Raw genomic sequence first — 16,917 nt, forward strand, 5'->3', positions numbered from 1 at the left:
CAGATCCCAAAATATCAAAAAGACATTTGCACTTCCATGTTTATCATGGCACAATTCACAATAGCCAAAATATGGAATCAACCCAGATGCCCCTCCACAGATGAATGGATCCAAAAAGTACGGTACCTATACACAATGGAATGCTACATAGCAATTAGGAATGGTGAAATATTGTTATTCGCAGGGACATGGTCAGAACTTGAACAAATAATGTTGAGCGAGACAAGCCTAGAACACAGAAAACAAAGGGGCATGATCTCCCTGATATATGACTGTTAAGATGGGGTGATGGGAAGACAGTAGAGACCAGGTCTGTGAAACCAAAAACTTCTTGTCAAATGGTATTTCCCACAGGATTGGGTCAGCAACCCAACATTATGTAACTAAAACCAAACAATTACTCAACATATAAAGGTCAAAAATTGACCTCTCAGTGGATTGCAATAGCTCAAAAGCTATGTATGTACGTTCATATAAGACTATTGTCAACATATTGTCTAATGTGGACATTACTTTTAAAGCCCTAGGCGAATTTTCTTTGGCGTAGGCCACGTGGCTACTGTATATGTTCTTGGTACATTGTATATTGTATATATATCTACCTGACCTAGGGAAGGGAAAGAAAAACAGGGCGTGAGATATCACAAGAAATGTACACACTGCCCTACTAAGTAACTGTACCCTGTTTGCACAACACCTTCTCAAAAAATTGTTGTTTAATTAATAAATAAATTACATAAAAAAATATAATAAGTAATTTGTTTTTAAATGTTTGGTTCTGTTTCTGTTTGGAGGTTACTGGTATTCGAACTTAGTACCAACGATTGCTCTGCTTGCTTGATCAGTTGGTGATTTACCACTTGAGACACACTGACAGCTTGGGTTTTAGACCTGTATTCTTGAGGACTTTCTGCATAGGTTGACTTCTAACTTCGATCCTCCCAATCTCAGTCTCCTTAATAGCTAGTATTACAAGCATAAATCAGTGGTGCCTAGCTAAGTTAAAAATCTGATGTAAGATCATCCTACATTATCTGGTGTGGCTAACGATAAAGAAACAGGAGATTTTTAAGACAGAGAAGATGTGATAAGAGAGGCAAAAACCAGAGTCAGTCATCAGTACGTCATGAAATGTCTAGGGAGGAGAGACACAGAAACTGAGGAAGCAAAGAAAGATTCTTCCCTAGTTCCTCAAGGAAATGTTCAGCTCTGATACGCTTTTGACTACTTCTGTCCACAAGCTCCAAAAGTTTCCTCCCACTTTCTTTTTGTGTGTGATAATGTTTAGCATACACATACCTTCTTAACAAAGTTTAAATTTATAATACAGTATTGCTAATTAGAAGCACTGGGTTGTAAAAAACATCCTTAGGACCAATTTATATTATATGACCAAACTTTGTCAATTTGCCTAATATCTACTTTCTTGCCTCTCTTCCCCTGCCACAGCCCTGGCATCCAATCATCTACTATTTGCTCTGATAAGTAAGATTATTTTAAATTCAAAATATGGTATCATATAGCACTTGTCCTTCTCTATCTGGTTTATTACTCCAAGCACAATACCCTCATTTAGCAAAAAGAGACATAAAGTCTAATGTGGTGAAGTTCACATAACTGGTTAAGTAGTAGAGTCAGAGGATTAACCATAAAACAGATAAAAACAGAGACAAAATTACAAATAAAATACAAGGGAAAAACCTTATGAACATAAGACAATCGATAGAAGTACCTATCAGTCATAGTCAATGTACATTATGTAACAAACTACCTAAACTTGAGGGTAGGATTGCAAAGGGGAAAGATGCGGGGAGAATGATGGAAGGGGTAATATTGATCAAGATGCATTGTATTTATCACCTGACTTCTGGAACTGAAAACTCTTTTTCCAACTACTTAATAAAAATAAATAAATATTTTTAAAAGCATGATGATAACTAAAAGAAATGAAATACCTATCTTTCTTTATATCTCTCTTCACATAACATCAAAATTTTACCACAGGAGAAAGATTTTTTTAACATGTATATTTAGTGTTAACAAAGGTTAAGTATATTAAGGGCAAACGTGTTTATATAAACAGTAAAGCACAGAACAAAAGACTAGGAAGAAGTAGGGATTACTAAAGGAATTTCAGTGTCAGAAATTGTTTTTAAATATTCACATGTAGGGCTGGGGATATGGCCTAGTGGCAAGAGAGCTTGCCTCATAAACATGAGGCCCTGGGTTCGATTCCCCAGCACCACATATACAGAAAACGGCCAGAAGTGGCGCTGTGGCTCAAGTGGCAGAGTGCTAGCCTTGAGCAAAAGGAAGCCAGGGACAGTGCTCAGGCCCTGAGTCCAAGGCCCAGGACTGGCCAAAAAAAAAAAAAATATATATATATATATATATATATATATATATATATATTTTCACATGTATATATACACACATATGTTTAATTTATATATAATTTAATTCATAAACTTTTAAAGAAGGAACTAAAAATTATTTTATAGTTCACTCAAATTAATCATCTTGGGTAACTTCGTGAGTATGAAATAAGTCTCAAATAAATATGCACATACTGCCCTCATGGGGCAATAACACATAGTTAGAGGAAAATGTATTGCGCTCTGAGCATAATTTCCTAATTATATCCATACATCCTAATTATCCAATATAAGAATAACACTACTACTACTAATCACAGAATGAGTCATCTACAACTCCTTTATACATCTACTTCTGCTTATTCCAAGTCACTCTTTCAGTTGGTGAGAGTTAGCCTTGTATTCTGATAGGTTTAGTGACAATTGTGTGTCTAGGACTAGTCTCCATTCATAGATAATTCGAAAGTGGGTAATCCATAGATAAATAGCCAATTTGGCTATTTGACAATGAAAGTATTTTTTTGTTGTTTTCAAATTACATGTTTACTACCCCTCTCAAATAGTACAAATAGAACACATTTATAAAAGGGAAATTTTGAAAGAAATTTACTTACAATAATACATGTTGGAACCTCACGAAGGGAATATTCTGCTTTATTAGGAAGATCTTGATGGCCCACAAGCTCATACACAGCAGGATAAGACAGCAAGTTCACCAGCGCCAGAAAGGACTGGAACAGAGGAAATTCGCTTCATAGTTCTTTTTCAATAATATTTTAAAAAAAGTCATTAATGTGAAATTTTATAGCTGTATTACTATGAGGCCTAATCTTTTAAATAAATCTGGTTAATCCACTCCAATTTGAAATATCATACATAACAGATAAAGAGATAATAAATGCTAACAGATATAAAATAGTATGTAAAACACAAGCAATATTTTGCAAGCTAACAAGACATGAAATAACAACTATAGTAGAACATATGTAATAATTGGAAAACACTTTAAAACGGTCTATATCTCTCTAAAAGTTAGCTCTGAAAAAAAAAGGAAATGATTTGTCATTCTCAATTTTTTATAATGTCACATCTGATATATTAAAAACTAAGAGAATACTATTTAAGGGCTCTAAGATAAGATAATAAAGAAATAATAAAGGCTATATTCTTGTCCTCAGGCCTTAAGATTATCCTTTTCTATTTAATATATTCACAGAAATGATACTAGCAGATATTGTAATTAATTTTTCTATTAAAAACTGCTTTTTGGGCTGGGACTATGGCCTAATGGCAAGAGTGCTTGCCTCGTATGCATGAAGCCCGGGGTTCGATTCCTCAGCACCACATATATAGAAAAGGCCAGAAGTGGCGCTGTGGCTCAAGTGGCAGAGTGGCCTTGAGCAAAAAGAAGCCAGAGACAATACTCAGGCCCTGAATCCAAGACTCAGGTTTTTTGACAAAAAAACCAAAAAAAAGCTGCTTTTCCTATCAAAATCAACTCACTTTTCTGGCACAATGTTACCAAGTTAATCTCTGTATGAAATTTTTAAGATCCTTGCTCCAATTTCATCTGACTAAAAGCAACATCATTTTTTTCAGGTGGACTTCATTCTTTGACTTTCCATTTCAAACACATGCAGTGGTTGTCCATCACTGAACATCAAGTCTAAACTCCTTAGCATGACTTTCAGGACCTTTCACTAGTTCAAATCCCCTGCTCTCACATCTCATATGCATCCCTTTCTATGATTTCCCAGGGTGGAGTCCAATTAATCAAATCTGCCTGAGGGCAACTGTCACCCATAGAAACTTTTCTTATCCTATTTACATTCTCCTTCTGCCCTTGCCTCACTAAATTTTCAGATTATCACTCTCCCCTCCCTTTCTGAAGAGTTTCTCATTAAGTCTACCTACTTCTACAAGCCCTGAATGTTGAAAAAAAAAAAAACTGTATATCTTTATCTTATATAATATTCATTTATTTATCTGTCACTATTACAAGTTTTTTTAAAATATGTTTTCACTAGATTCAAAAGTTTGAGCGTCAGACCAACTGAGAATTGAGATTCTTTGTCCAATAAACTAGGAAAAGTGACTCTTGACTTGTGCCATGAGTGTCAGGGCACTATTCATCATCAAGAAAGCCAAGTGATAGTTAAAGACTTCAACTGTAAGGCTTGGTATGGGGGGAAAATTATTTTTAACAGAGAAGGAGTCACAAAGTACTTAGGAAAATCTGAACTTAGCTAAAATCTGCATGAAGTCCATCTGCATAAAGTCATTTCTGGGAGACACATTTCAATCTATGTATTACTTATCAATTTAAGTAACTTCTTACCTTTTGACAGCTTCGGTCAATAGGATCCACTGGTATAGACCTGGGATGGATTACCCTCACATCATCTCTTCCGCATTCAAGACTGGACCATAATTCAGCTATAAGTGCATTAATAAACCCTAGGAAGAATTTTATTTCATGTCACATATATGCTATCATATTTCTTTGGATTACTATTATCTCTGTGAAAAGACTGACCTGCTATTATAAAAGGCATACACCTGCATCTCTTACATGGAATAACTCTTGATAGAAATGATACCAGCTACCCTTATATATCATTATGATATTTCCTTACCATAAAAATATAAGGAATAAATTCCAAGAAACCATTTTATTGGGAGGCTGTTGAATTTTGAGGTCTGGATTTTTATTTTATTTTTGGCTAGTAAGGTCTCTGTTCATTTTTCTAAAAAATGGTAAGAATTAGACTTTGCTTTTGCAAATGGGCCAACAATGTAAAACAATCTAAAAGGAACCAAGAAACAAGGGAAGAATATATTTCCTTACTTAGCCATATATGCTTTTGTAATTCTATAGGCTTAAAACAACTCTAAATTTCCTACTTTTGTTTTTTAATAGTTTTTAAATTGTCTTTAATACATAATAACTAAATGAAAATTAATATTTAATCTGATTACAAAATTAATAAATCTGTGAAAAATCCAACCATACCAAAAATGTAAAATATTTAATCATAAAATAATATACTCATAGAATATTGGACAAATAAGCATTCTCTTGTGTTCCCCCACCTTCCAAAAAAATGCAGGCTCTAAGAATAAGAATGTCAGAGTTCACACTCTAACTCTGCCCGTTTATTAGATGTACATCCTCCTTACCCTTTTATGAAAAGCATGAGGCACAGAAGCTATCTGACCATGAGTAAGGTCTGAAATTAGTTCTAGTCTTCAAATGCTTCTATTATAGTGCTCAGGTACACACCACCACATGAATTTTATTCTAATAGAAGAAAGTGTAATGGTTCCATTTATGATAATTATTGCCCCCAAATCATGTTTTATTAAAGAAGTAATGCAAATTACTTCTGAAAAACTGTTAGCACATAGCAAATTATTTTTTATTAAAAAGTGACTGAATAGTGATGACTGATGCTATGATTCATCAACTCTAATCTTTGAAAATATAACCAGAGCTTCCCTACTAGGAACTGTATCTTAAGAAATTATCACATAAAACATACTTAACACCTAGTGCTTTAATTTCATACAATTTCAGTGATATTGGAGAATACACACTAATAGAAAACTTCAAAGATAGTAATGAAAGCTATATGAAGAAAAACACTTTAAAGAGAAGATTCTTTAGGCATCAAGAATGTCCACTTAGTTCAGTAGATACCACTGTTCTGACAGAAAGAAAGAGAGAAAGAGAGAGAAAAAGGATGTGTATATTTGATAGAAAAAAATAATTTCCAGTGAAATTTCATGAAAGAGAAAACCTAATGAGGAAATTCTGTAACTGTCTATAAATCTAACTTGGGAAAAATACTTTAGATCAAATATCATGATACTTGACCATATGATTAAATTCTCAGTTGGCTTGATTATCTTTTTTAAAAAATTGTAATTTGAAAAAATAGGAAAAGAAAACTTACCTGAACTTTGTAGAGCTGCTGCACCTGCTGCTGTTGATGCTACCTGTGAAACCAGCACTCCATAGCCAAACTTCTTTTGCCTGTTGATCTAATAGCAAGAAGACAGAAATGGGAAGCATAAAACAAAAGTATTAAATAAAATAAAAAATTAAAACCTGCATGCTAGCATTTTAAACATGTTTTATCGACACTAAACCTTTGGTTGGAATACTAGACATTTCTTCATAACCCAAATTACTTCTCTTGGCCTACCTTTCTTCATACATAAAATAAGTGACTTACTAAAAAGAATGGAACTTCTTCTTGCTACAAATTTATTATCCTATTAGTATTTTTATGTTGGTATTCCATATTATATATTTACATTTCATTAATAAATTTCAACATTAGTAAATCTCTATTGGCTGGCAGTTCTCAAATAGGCATTGAGGCTATCAAACAATGTTTTTGTAGTGATGGTATTTTCTTCTTACAGTGACAATTATTTTTTAAGGTTAGGTTATTTTTGTTCCTAAGGAAGGAAACTGTCTAGGTCCTAATAATTAATGTATTATTATTAGTGTGCAAAAAATAGTATTGAAAAAATATTATCAAGTAACTTTCTGCACAAGAAGAATATCCTATTTTAATTAAGGGTCGAGTATATAGATTAGTGTAACTCAGAGCACAAATAAGACCAAGGAAATAAAATGATATTATATCATGTTCCTTATCAAACTTTGGATAAAGTCATGATGGCTTATAAAATGTTTGACTTCACAAAGTACCAGCTCCTTTGGGACACAGCAAAGGCAGTACTCAGAGAAAAATTTATATCTCTGAGAGCATACTTCAACAAACTGGAGAAAAAGCAACTCAATAATTTAAAGAAGCACCTTAATTTCCTTGAGAGAGAACAACAAGCCAAACCCCACGTCAATAGACGAAGCAAATAATTAAAATCAAATCAGAATTAAAGCAATTAGAGACAAAAAACCATCGAAAGAATCAACAAAACAAGAGTTGGTTCTTTGAAAAAATCAACAAGATAGACCGACCCCTGGCAAACCTGACCAATAAACGAAGGCAGCACACTCAAATAAACAAGATAAGAGAAGAAACAGGTAACATCACCACAGAAATAACCGAAATTCAGAAAATAATAAGGGACTATTTTGCAAACCTTTATGCCAACAAATTCGAGAACTTGGAAGAAATGGATGATTTCTTAGAAAAAATTCATATCCCCAAACTCAACCATGAAGATTTAAACCTTCTAAACCGACCCATATCCAGTATTGAAATAGAAACGGCAATAAATGATCTCCCATCCAAGAAAAGCCCAGGTCCAGACAGATTCACTGCAGGATTCTACAAGGCCTTCAAGACAGAACTCACACCAATATTTGTCAAACTCTTGAATGAAACTGAAAGAGAACGTTCACTACCAGACTCACTCTATGAAGCCAGTATAACCCTCATCCCAAAACCAGGCAGGGACTAATCACGGAAAGAGGAATACAGACCGATTTCCCTGATGAACATAGACGCAAAAATTCTCAACAAAATTCTGGCCAATCGACTTCAACAGGTTATCAAAAAAAACCATACACCACGGTCAAACTGGATTCATTCCAGGGATGCAAAGTTGGTTTAATATACGCAAGTCAATTAATGTAATCCACCACATCAACCGGAGCAAGCTAAAGAACCACATGGTTTTATCTCTGGATGTGGAAAAAGCGTTCGATAAAATCCAGCACCCATTTATGCTTAAAGCCCTGGAAAAACTGGGATTCCAGGGAACATTCCTGAATATAATCAAGGCAGTTTATGACAAACCAACAGCAAGCATAACTCTAAATGGGGAAAAACTAAAGCCATTCCCTTTAAAATCAGGAACAAGGCAGGGATGTCCACTCTCTCCCCTGCTCTTCAACATAGTACTAGAATTCCTAGCCAGAACAATTAGGCAAGAAGAAAATATAAAGGGGATCCAAATAGGAAAAGATGAAGTTAAACTTTCTCTCTTCGCAGATGACATGATCCTATACCTAAAGAATCCCATAGACTCTACCCCCAAGCTACTAGAGCTGATCCAAAACTTTGGCAAAGTTGCAGGATATAAAATAAACCTTCAAAAATCAACGGCCTTTCTTTATGCTAACGACCCAAAGACCAAGGCTGAAATCAGGAAAGCAACTCCTTTTGCAATAGCCCCCCAAAACATAAAATACCTAGGAATAACCTTAACCAAAGAAGTGAAAGACCTCTTTGATGAGAACTTTAAAAGCTTGAAAACCAAAATTAAGTCAGAACTAAGGAAATGGAAAAAAATATCCCATGCTCCTGGATTGGGAGGATTAATATAATCAAAATGGCAATATTGCCTAACACTATCTACAAATTCAATGCAATACCCATTAATATCCCAACACCACTTTTTAATGAAATAGAGGAAGAAATCCAAAAATTCATATGGGACAATAAAAGACCTAGAATAGCAAAAATGATCCTAAGCAGAAGGAACAGTGCTGGAGGAATTACAATACCCAACTTCAAGCTGTATTATAAAGCTATAGTAATAAAAACAGCTTGGTATTGGCACCGGTACAGGCCTGAAGACCAATGGAACAGAATTGAAGACCCAGAAATGAACCCACAGAACTACGCCTACTTAATCTTTGATAAAGGAGCTAAAACAATAGTATGGAAGAAAGATAGCCTCTTTAACAAATGGTGCTGGCAAAACTGGCTCAACACATGCAACAAACTAAAACTAGATCCTTATATATCACCCTGCACCAAAATCAATTCCAAATGGATTAAAGACCTCAAAATCAAAACAGACACCCTGAAAACACTAAAGGAAGGAGTAGGAGAAACACTTGGGCTCCTTGGCACAGGACGGAACTTCCTTAACAAAGACCCAGAAAGGCTACAAATCAAAGAAAGGTTGGACAAATGGGACTGCATCAAACTGCAGAGCTTCTGCAGGGCAAAGGACATAGCTCGCAAGATAAACAGAAAGCCCACAGATTGGGAGAAGATCTTTACCGGCCATTCAACGGACAAAAGCCTCATATCTAAAATATGTGCAGAACTAAAAAAATTACCCTCTTTCAAAACAAAACCACAGGGGCTGGGGATATAGCCTAGTGGCAAGAGTGCCTGCCTCGGATACACGAGGCCCTAGGTTCGATTCCCCAGCACCACATATACAGAAAACGGCCAGAAGCAGCGCTGTGGCTCAAGTGGCAGAGTGCTAGCCTTGATCGGGAAGAAGCCAGGGACAGTGCTCAGGCCCTGAGTCCAAGGCCCAGGACTGGCCAAAAAAAAAAAAAAAAACCACAAAGAACCAATAGCCCCCTCATCAAGTGGGCTAAAGACTTACAAAGAGACTTCTCTGATGAGGAAATGAGAATGGCCAAGAGACATATGAAAAAATGCTCTACATCACTGGCCATAAAAGAAATGCAAATCAAAACAACATTGAGATTCCATCTCACCCCAGTAAGAATGTCATATATCAAGAAAACTAACAATAACAATTGTTGGAGGGGATGTGGCCAAAAGGGAACCCTATTTCATTGTTGGTGGGAATGTAATCTGGTTCAGCCACTCTGGCAAGCAGTATGGAGGGAGATTCCTCAGAAGGCTAAATATAGAACTCCCCTATGACCCAGCAGCTCCACTTTTGGGTATTTATCCAAAAGACCACAAACAAAGTCACAATAATGCCACCAGCACAACAATGTTCATCGCAGCACAATTTGTCATAGCGAGAATCTGGAACCAACCCAGATTCCCCTCCGTAGACGAATGGATCAGGAAAATGTGGTACATATACACAATGGAATTTTATTCCTCTACCATAAAGAATGACATTGTCCCATTTGTAAGGAAATGGAAGGACTTGGAAAAAATTATACTAAGTGAAGTGAGCCAGACCCAAAGAAACATGGACTCTATGGTCTCCCTTATTGGGAATAATTAGTACAGGTTTAGGCAAGTCATAGCAGAGCATCACAAGGCCCAATAGCTATACCCTTATGAACACATAAGATGATGCTAAGTGAAATGAACTCCATGTTATGGAGACAATTGTTATATCACAGTTGTAACTACTTTCAACGTCCCATGTGTATCTGTAGCTTCTATTATTGATGATGTTCTTGTATCACCTTCCTGTGGTTGTACCTACACTATCTCTGTAATCTTATCTGAGTATATTGGAAACCGTGTATACTGGTATTGGAACTAGGAAATTTAAAGGGAATACCAAAATTGAGAGACACAGGGTAAAAAAAGACAAACAACTACAAAAGCAATACTTGCAAAACCGTTTGGTGTAAGTGAACTGAACACCTCAGGGGGGAAAGGGTAAGGGGGAGGAGGAGGGGGGTATGAGGGACAAGGTAACAAACAGTACAAGAAATGTATCCAGGGGCTGGGGATATGGCCTAGTGGCAAGAGTGCTTGCCTCCTATACATTAGGCCCGGGGTTCAATTCCCCAGCACCACATATACAGAAAATGGCCAGAAGTGGCGCTGTGGCTCAAGTGGCAGAGTGCTAGCCTTGAGCAAAAAGAAGCCAGGGACAGTGCTCAGGCCCTGTGTTCAGTCCCCAGGAATGGCCAAAAAAAAAAGAAATGTATCCAATGCCTAACGTATGAAACTGTAACCTCTCTGTACATCAGTTTGATAATAAAAATTTGAAAAAAAATAATAATAAAATGTTTGACTTCTAACCATTCATTTTGTAATTTTTAAACATTTCATTTAAAAGGATATTTTAATTTCATACTTTAAAAAATATAAACCATACATTCAAGTCTATGGGAAAAACTAAATCACCAGAAGGAAAGTTAAGTCTATTTCTCCAATTTTCAGTTGCTTTTTTCTATACAAATTTGCCTTCCTTTTCTTTTTTCTTTTTTTTTTTTAGTCTTCTGTTGATAGTAGCAATACAGGAGTTTGAATTTTGAACCTCATACTTGCTAAGCAGGAACTCTACCATATGAGCCATACACCTACAACTTTTTGCTTTGGTTTTTCAGGTAGAGTCCTACATGTTTGCTCTGACTACATTCATCCTACCTATGATATCCAGCATAGCTAAACACCACACTAACATGCCACCACAACTACCTATTAGTGGTGATGGGGATATCTCACTACGCTTTTGCTCAGAGCTGGTCTCAAATAGTGATTCACTTCACATCTGCCTTCTCTGTACCTCGGATTACAGCTTGAGCTGCCATGCCATGCCCTTTTCCTTTTTTATCCTTATTAGTCAGAATTTCCAAAATTTTCTCATTTACAAGACATTGTTCTGCAAATAAATAACACAGATCAATATCTACTATTTTCCCACTTCCTCTGATAACTAAAACACCTTATTCTGCAATCTATACACACACACACACACACACACTCTCACAGGCCCTGCAGATTCAGATATCAATCACCATTGGTACCTACTAATTTCAAACTAACTACTTAAGAAGAAGAGGAACCAAAGTGTACATTGTCAAAAACAGTGAAACCTGAATTTTAGTCTTAGCATAGTCTTTAACCAGCTACTGGATCTATGCAATAAATCACTTAACTACATAAATCTCCAGTTTTTCTTCTGTTGATCTAAGGAAACTACCTGGCCTATTTGCTTCCTTGAAAAGTATTATAACCTGAAAAATTAAACTATCTTGAATAGCATAAGGTACCACTAAGGTGTGATAATGTTGACACTGATGACCATAAGGAACCAAATCATAAGGCTGCAAATCACCCAAGTCAAGAGAGCAATATCTTCCATGAAAACCATCAGTACAATGCAAAAGTAGAGTAGGTTTTCAAATGTATGAACATAAAGAAGACATCTAATAAATGACATCTAACTCAAGACATATCAGCAAAGGGTGTGGCTAAATAATAAGTACCTAAATATAAAAGAAAATGCTTTTGAATAACCTGCATTTTTCAAACATATCAAAACAAAAACAGAACCCTAAATAGGTAACTAGCATACATGGTAAAGGAATTCAAAATAGAACACAATGTCTATGCCAACTTAAGAAGACTGAAAAACTCTACATATTCTAAAACAAGTACATCCAAAGGATATTACGCATATCAGACATTTAAACGTGGAAGCAAAATAGCACAAATCAAGAATAACACTAAAGGGGCTGGGGATATGGCCTAGTGGCAAGAGTGCCTGCCTCGGATACACGAGGCCCTAGGTTCGATTCCCCAGCACCACATATACAGAAAACGGCCAGAAGCGGCGCTGTGGCTCAAGTGGCAGAGTGCTAGCCTTGAGCGGGAAGAAGCCAGGGACAGTGCTCAGGCCCTGAGTCCAAGGCCCAGGACTGGCCAAAAAAAAAAAAAAAAAAAGAATAACACTAAAATAAAATGAGTGAAACAGAAGAATCACACAGAAATGGATGAAGACAGCATGCCATAAGCTGATGCACAAAATTAACTAAATGTACTCACGGTCCACTTCAGTAAAACAAAATAAAAACATACATCACCACATACAACTCTAATATCATAACCCCGTGAACTAATATGAATTCATGATGACTCATAAAAGAACAGTCCGGAACTATCACAAGGGTAGAACTGTTTTCCTATAAAGCTTTTTAAATACAGAAAATTAGAACTGAACAGAATAGGAGAAGATTTAAAAAAAAAAAAAAAAAAGTACCCAGCATCAGGCAACCTAATAACATCAAAACAAAACAGCTGCCTAAGTTAAGAAGAGGGAAAAAAAAAGAAAGAAAGAAAAAGACTTTGAAACAATGTATAGCTCTCACACTTGACCATAGGCACCAAAGCAACTATGGATAAAAGTACCTTTGAAAGCAAGGCAAAGATCCAAAAAAGCTCAAGAAGACAGATATATTTATGATAATACAAAAAAAAGCCAGGGGAGGGGGGAGGGGGAAATGAGGAAGGAGGTAACAAATAGTACAAGAAATGTACCCATGGCCTTACGTATGAAACTGTAACCCCTCTGTACATCTCTTTGACAATAAGTAATTATTTTTAAGTCAATACAACTCAGTGGTCTCCAGCATCAAGAGGACAGACATCACATTTATAAATCATCTAGATTATTAACTGACTTTTTCAATTCCATCTGGTTGTTTATCCATCTGTAAACACAGCCGCAGACATCAATATGAACTCTAACACATTCTTAAAACAATAGCAAGAATTACAGTGCTGTATGACTTTTTATTTGAAGCTTAATAACCTGTTCACACATAGAAAACAAAATGTTAATCTTAATGGCTTTTACAACAACAAAAATTCCCTTTACCTGTGGCAGATGGTAATTCATACCTGTAATTTTTTTGTATATTGGTTGAACATAAATGTCACACATTCATTGATGGCACCTGTTCTTTGAAGAAGGAGTAATCCTTTGGGGGTGGCAGCAAAATTGAGTAAATCATCTAACAAATTGTCTTCCCAAGCAATACTGAAACAGGTAAAATGAAATGCAGAGCTGCTCTTAATATAATCAAAACTGAAAACATTTCAGCTCAACATTCAATAATTAAATTGATTTGTAGAGTACATATTGGTTGTTAAATCTCAGTGGATATTTTAAAAGAGACAAAAAAAGAATGCTTTCTTTGATGGAAAATTTTTATTCTTGCAAGTTTTCTGGCTCTCATTTTCGTTCGATGAGTAAATCAATTATTAACCATGTGTATCAGCAATTATACTGCACCTGTGCTCTCTCATCCAGCTCTAATTTCATTCTCCTCCCTGTTAGAATTCTGCTGGGCTTGGATTCCCCAAGCCACAAAACTTGAGTATTTCTGTATAATCTTCTCATTATAAAGCATCTGATTTCTCAGTCTCTAAATCATTTTATACTTGTCATTTTTTATTTGTATATGTTTTATCTTACTTCTAAGGAATAACATCATTTTTTTCTTAGAACACATCTCTAAGAAAAATCAACTTCCTTCAGAGAAAAACCTATCAACATTCCCCAAAGACGATGAGAAGAATTTTTGAATCATGTTGCTAAATAATACCTACCTAGGGAAAAAAAATTCAACTTTAACATTTTTAAATTAAGAAGAGCCACAAACAGTACAAGAAATGTGCTCAAGGCCTAACGTATGAAACTGTATCCTCTCTGTACATCACTTTGACAATAAATTTTTAAAAATAAAAAAGAGTCCTTAAAGTTCTTTCAAATTGTTATCTTTTTAGACGCTATGAAACTTTTAATTATAAAATTAAAAGAAAATCTAAGAACAGGGCTGGGGATATGGCCTAGTGGCAAGAGTGCCTGCCTCATATACATGAGGCCCTGGGTTTGATTCCCCAGCACCACATATACAGAAAATGGCCAGAAGTGGTGCTGTGGCTTAAGTGGCAGAGTGCTAGCCTTGAGCAAAAAGAAGCCAGGGACAGTGCTCAGGCCCTGAGTCCAAGCCCCAGGACTGGCCAAAAAAAAAAAAGAAAATCTAAGAACATATGACACCAGACCTCAGTTAAAAAAAAACTGCATAAATCTATCTCCATAGCCTCTTGATATTTGTTTGAAGAAAAAAGGATATCCAAATTAAAATTTGATGTAAATGCTGATTTAAATCCTTTTCAAATGCCAAAACCTAATTAAAATGAACTCTTACCACACTTAAGAAAAAAGTTATAATTTAAGTATGTAAGGATTTCACTGGCATTTGAAAACATTTCACTTCTGAACATTCCAATTAACTTTCCAACTTTAGTATTTGCTAATTCCCCAAATTTCCTGGAAATCCTATAATATGTCAAGTTTCTTAACCCAATGTATAAACACAAGAAGAAATAAGAATAATGAGTATTTTTAAAGGTTACAAGTGTGACATAATCTCTAGAATTCCTTCAAACTATAATTTTCCTTGAGCAAGTATGTATACATCTGTAATTTTTGCCACAGGGTTCTCTTACATTTTAATAATTTTAAAATTATCTCAGCAAAGTTGGGAAACAGATGACTGACAATTGTACTTACATGTTTTGAGATTCCTGGCTTACTGAAGAAATAGAATCAGAACCTTCTACAGGAGTAGGAATTCTCTCAGACAGCAAACTTGTCTAAAAACCATAACAGATTGATTTACATTACTTTTTTATTTCAGGATAGCCCTACTCATGAGATCTCTGATTCTGCATTTTGGGATCATGATCGTTAGTGTGGTTAAACTAAAAATTAGGTTACTTTCTGTACATCACTTTTAAAATAAATTTTTAAAAGTAAATAATTTGGACCAGGTTGAGTGGTGCACACCTGTAAACCATACACTTGGAATGCTAAAGCAGAAGGGTAACAATTTCTAGACTAGCCTGATCTACATAGCAAGTTCTGAGGCCAGCCTGGTCTACACAGTAAGAACTTATCAGAATGAAACAAATAAACAAGCATTAGATTATATGCTCTTCAAATGTCACAAAAAAAATACTTCATAAGTGAGCCTCATGAAATGGTATATGTCCTATACATGGCTACTGTTACTTTATGTTGTTAGTTATCCATAACAAAACCAACCTTCCTCTAAAAAATGCTCATATATAGCTTTTGATCTAAGTCAGTCTTTGCAAAGAGAAGGCAACGCTTCTCCTACCAGAAGAAAAGACTTTCTGGAAATCTGAGAAACACTTTGAATCTTGTTTCACTAAAAGGAGTTACTGAAGGCCTCCTGTGCTCAATTTAGAAGTAGAATGATGCAAGCAGTGATGATTAGGAAGTCATATTTACACATTATGATATTTATCCACAATATGCTATTATAATGAAGTATGTAATTCAAGTAAACATCTGCAAGGAGGAAAAAGGAATTTGGAAATACATACCTTCTTCCATGCCTTTGCAATAGATTCATGCAAACTGTAAGGAAGTAACACCTGCAAACCTTCACATGTGCTATATATTTGCCGACACACGGAAATAAAAGCTCCTTTAACCACAGGCAACATTTCAGAACCAGAAAAGATGGAAATATCTTCATCAAGAAGCTTCTTTGAAAACTGAGCAATTATATGGGCACCTGTGGAACTAAAATAGTGATGAATAGTGATATATAGTAATGTGATATTAGTGATATCACTAATGTAGACTCCATAAAATACTACTCAAAATTTAGCCCATCATGACTTTTAACTGCTTAGTTCACTTTTAAGCATCCTTAGATGCTTTTTGCAGCATGTCATGTCCAAAGATGAGAAAAGTGTCAGTGGAATGAGGAAAAGGAAATGCACATAGGAAATAAGCAGGAAAGCTACATACACTTAGAAAGTGACAGTAGCCAGGTGGTCAAGACTGGACATTCTTGACTTTACAGGGAAAAACACAGTCTTAAGTTCTCCAATCTAAGTACTGTTGATATACTTCTCACCCCATAACTTAATATCTGTATGTAAAAGGCTCAAACACTTTTACTAGTAGTAATAGGGAAGTAGTAAAAGCAATGGGTAAAAATGCTCACAATTCTTAATGTCCCACTGGTCAGCCCAAATCAAACTTCCCCTGACTATATTAAAATTAGTTTGTCCATGTTTGAACTTAAACAAGTTCTATTTGAATGTTA

At 35.4% G+C, this 16,917-nt stretch overlaps 1 protein-coding gene across 1 annotated transcript in view; it reads right to left on the reverse strand.

The window, feature by feature from the left end:
- Positions 1-16,917, reverse strand: part of Tbc1d32 (TBC1 domain family member 32) — a 144,877-nt gene that overhangs the window by 79,333 nt on the left and 48,627 nt on the right. The window contains exons 16-21 of the mRNA XM_048353996.1: positions 16,184-16,385; positions 15,345-15,427; positions 13,667-13,805; positions 6,332-6,419; positions 4,714-4,832; positions 2,990-3,106 (exon numbers count right to left, since the gene is read on the reverse strand). Coding sequence (XP_048209953.1) covers positions 2,990-3,106; positions 4,714-4,832; positions 6,332-6,419; positions 13,667-13,805; positions 15,345-15,427; positions 16,184-16,385 — 748 coding nt within the window. The remainder of the gene's footprint in view (positions 1-2,989; positions 3,107-4,713; positions 4,833-6,331; positions 6,420-13,666; positions 13,806-15,344; positions 15,428-16,183; positions 16,386-16,917) is intronic.

Source organism: Perognathus longimembris, chromosome 9, assembly GCF_023159225.1.
Source record: "Perognathus longimembris pacificus isolate PPM17 chromosome 9, ASM2315922v1, whole genome shotgun sequence".
Classification (NCBI taxonomy): Eukaryota; Metazoa; Chordata; class Mammalia; order Rodentia; family Heteromyidae; genus Perognathus; species Perognathus longimembris.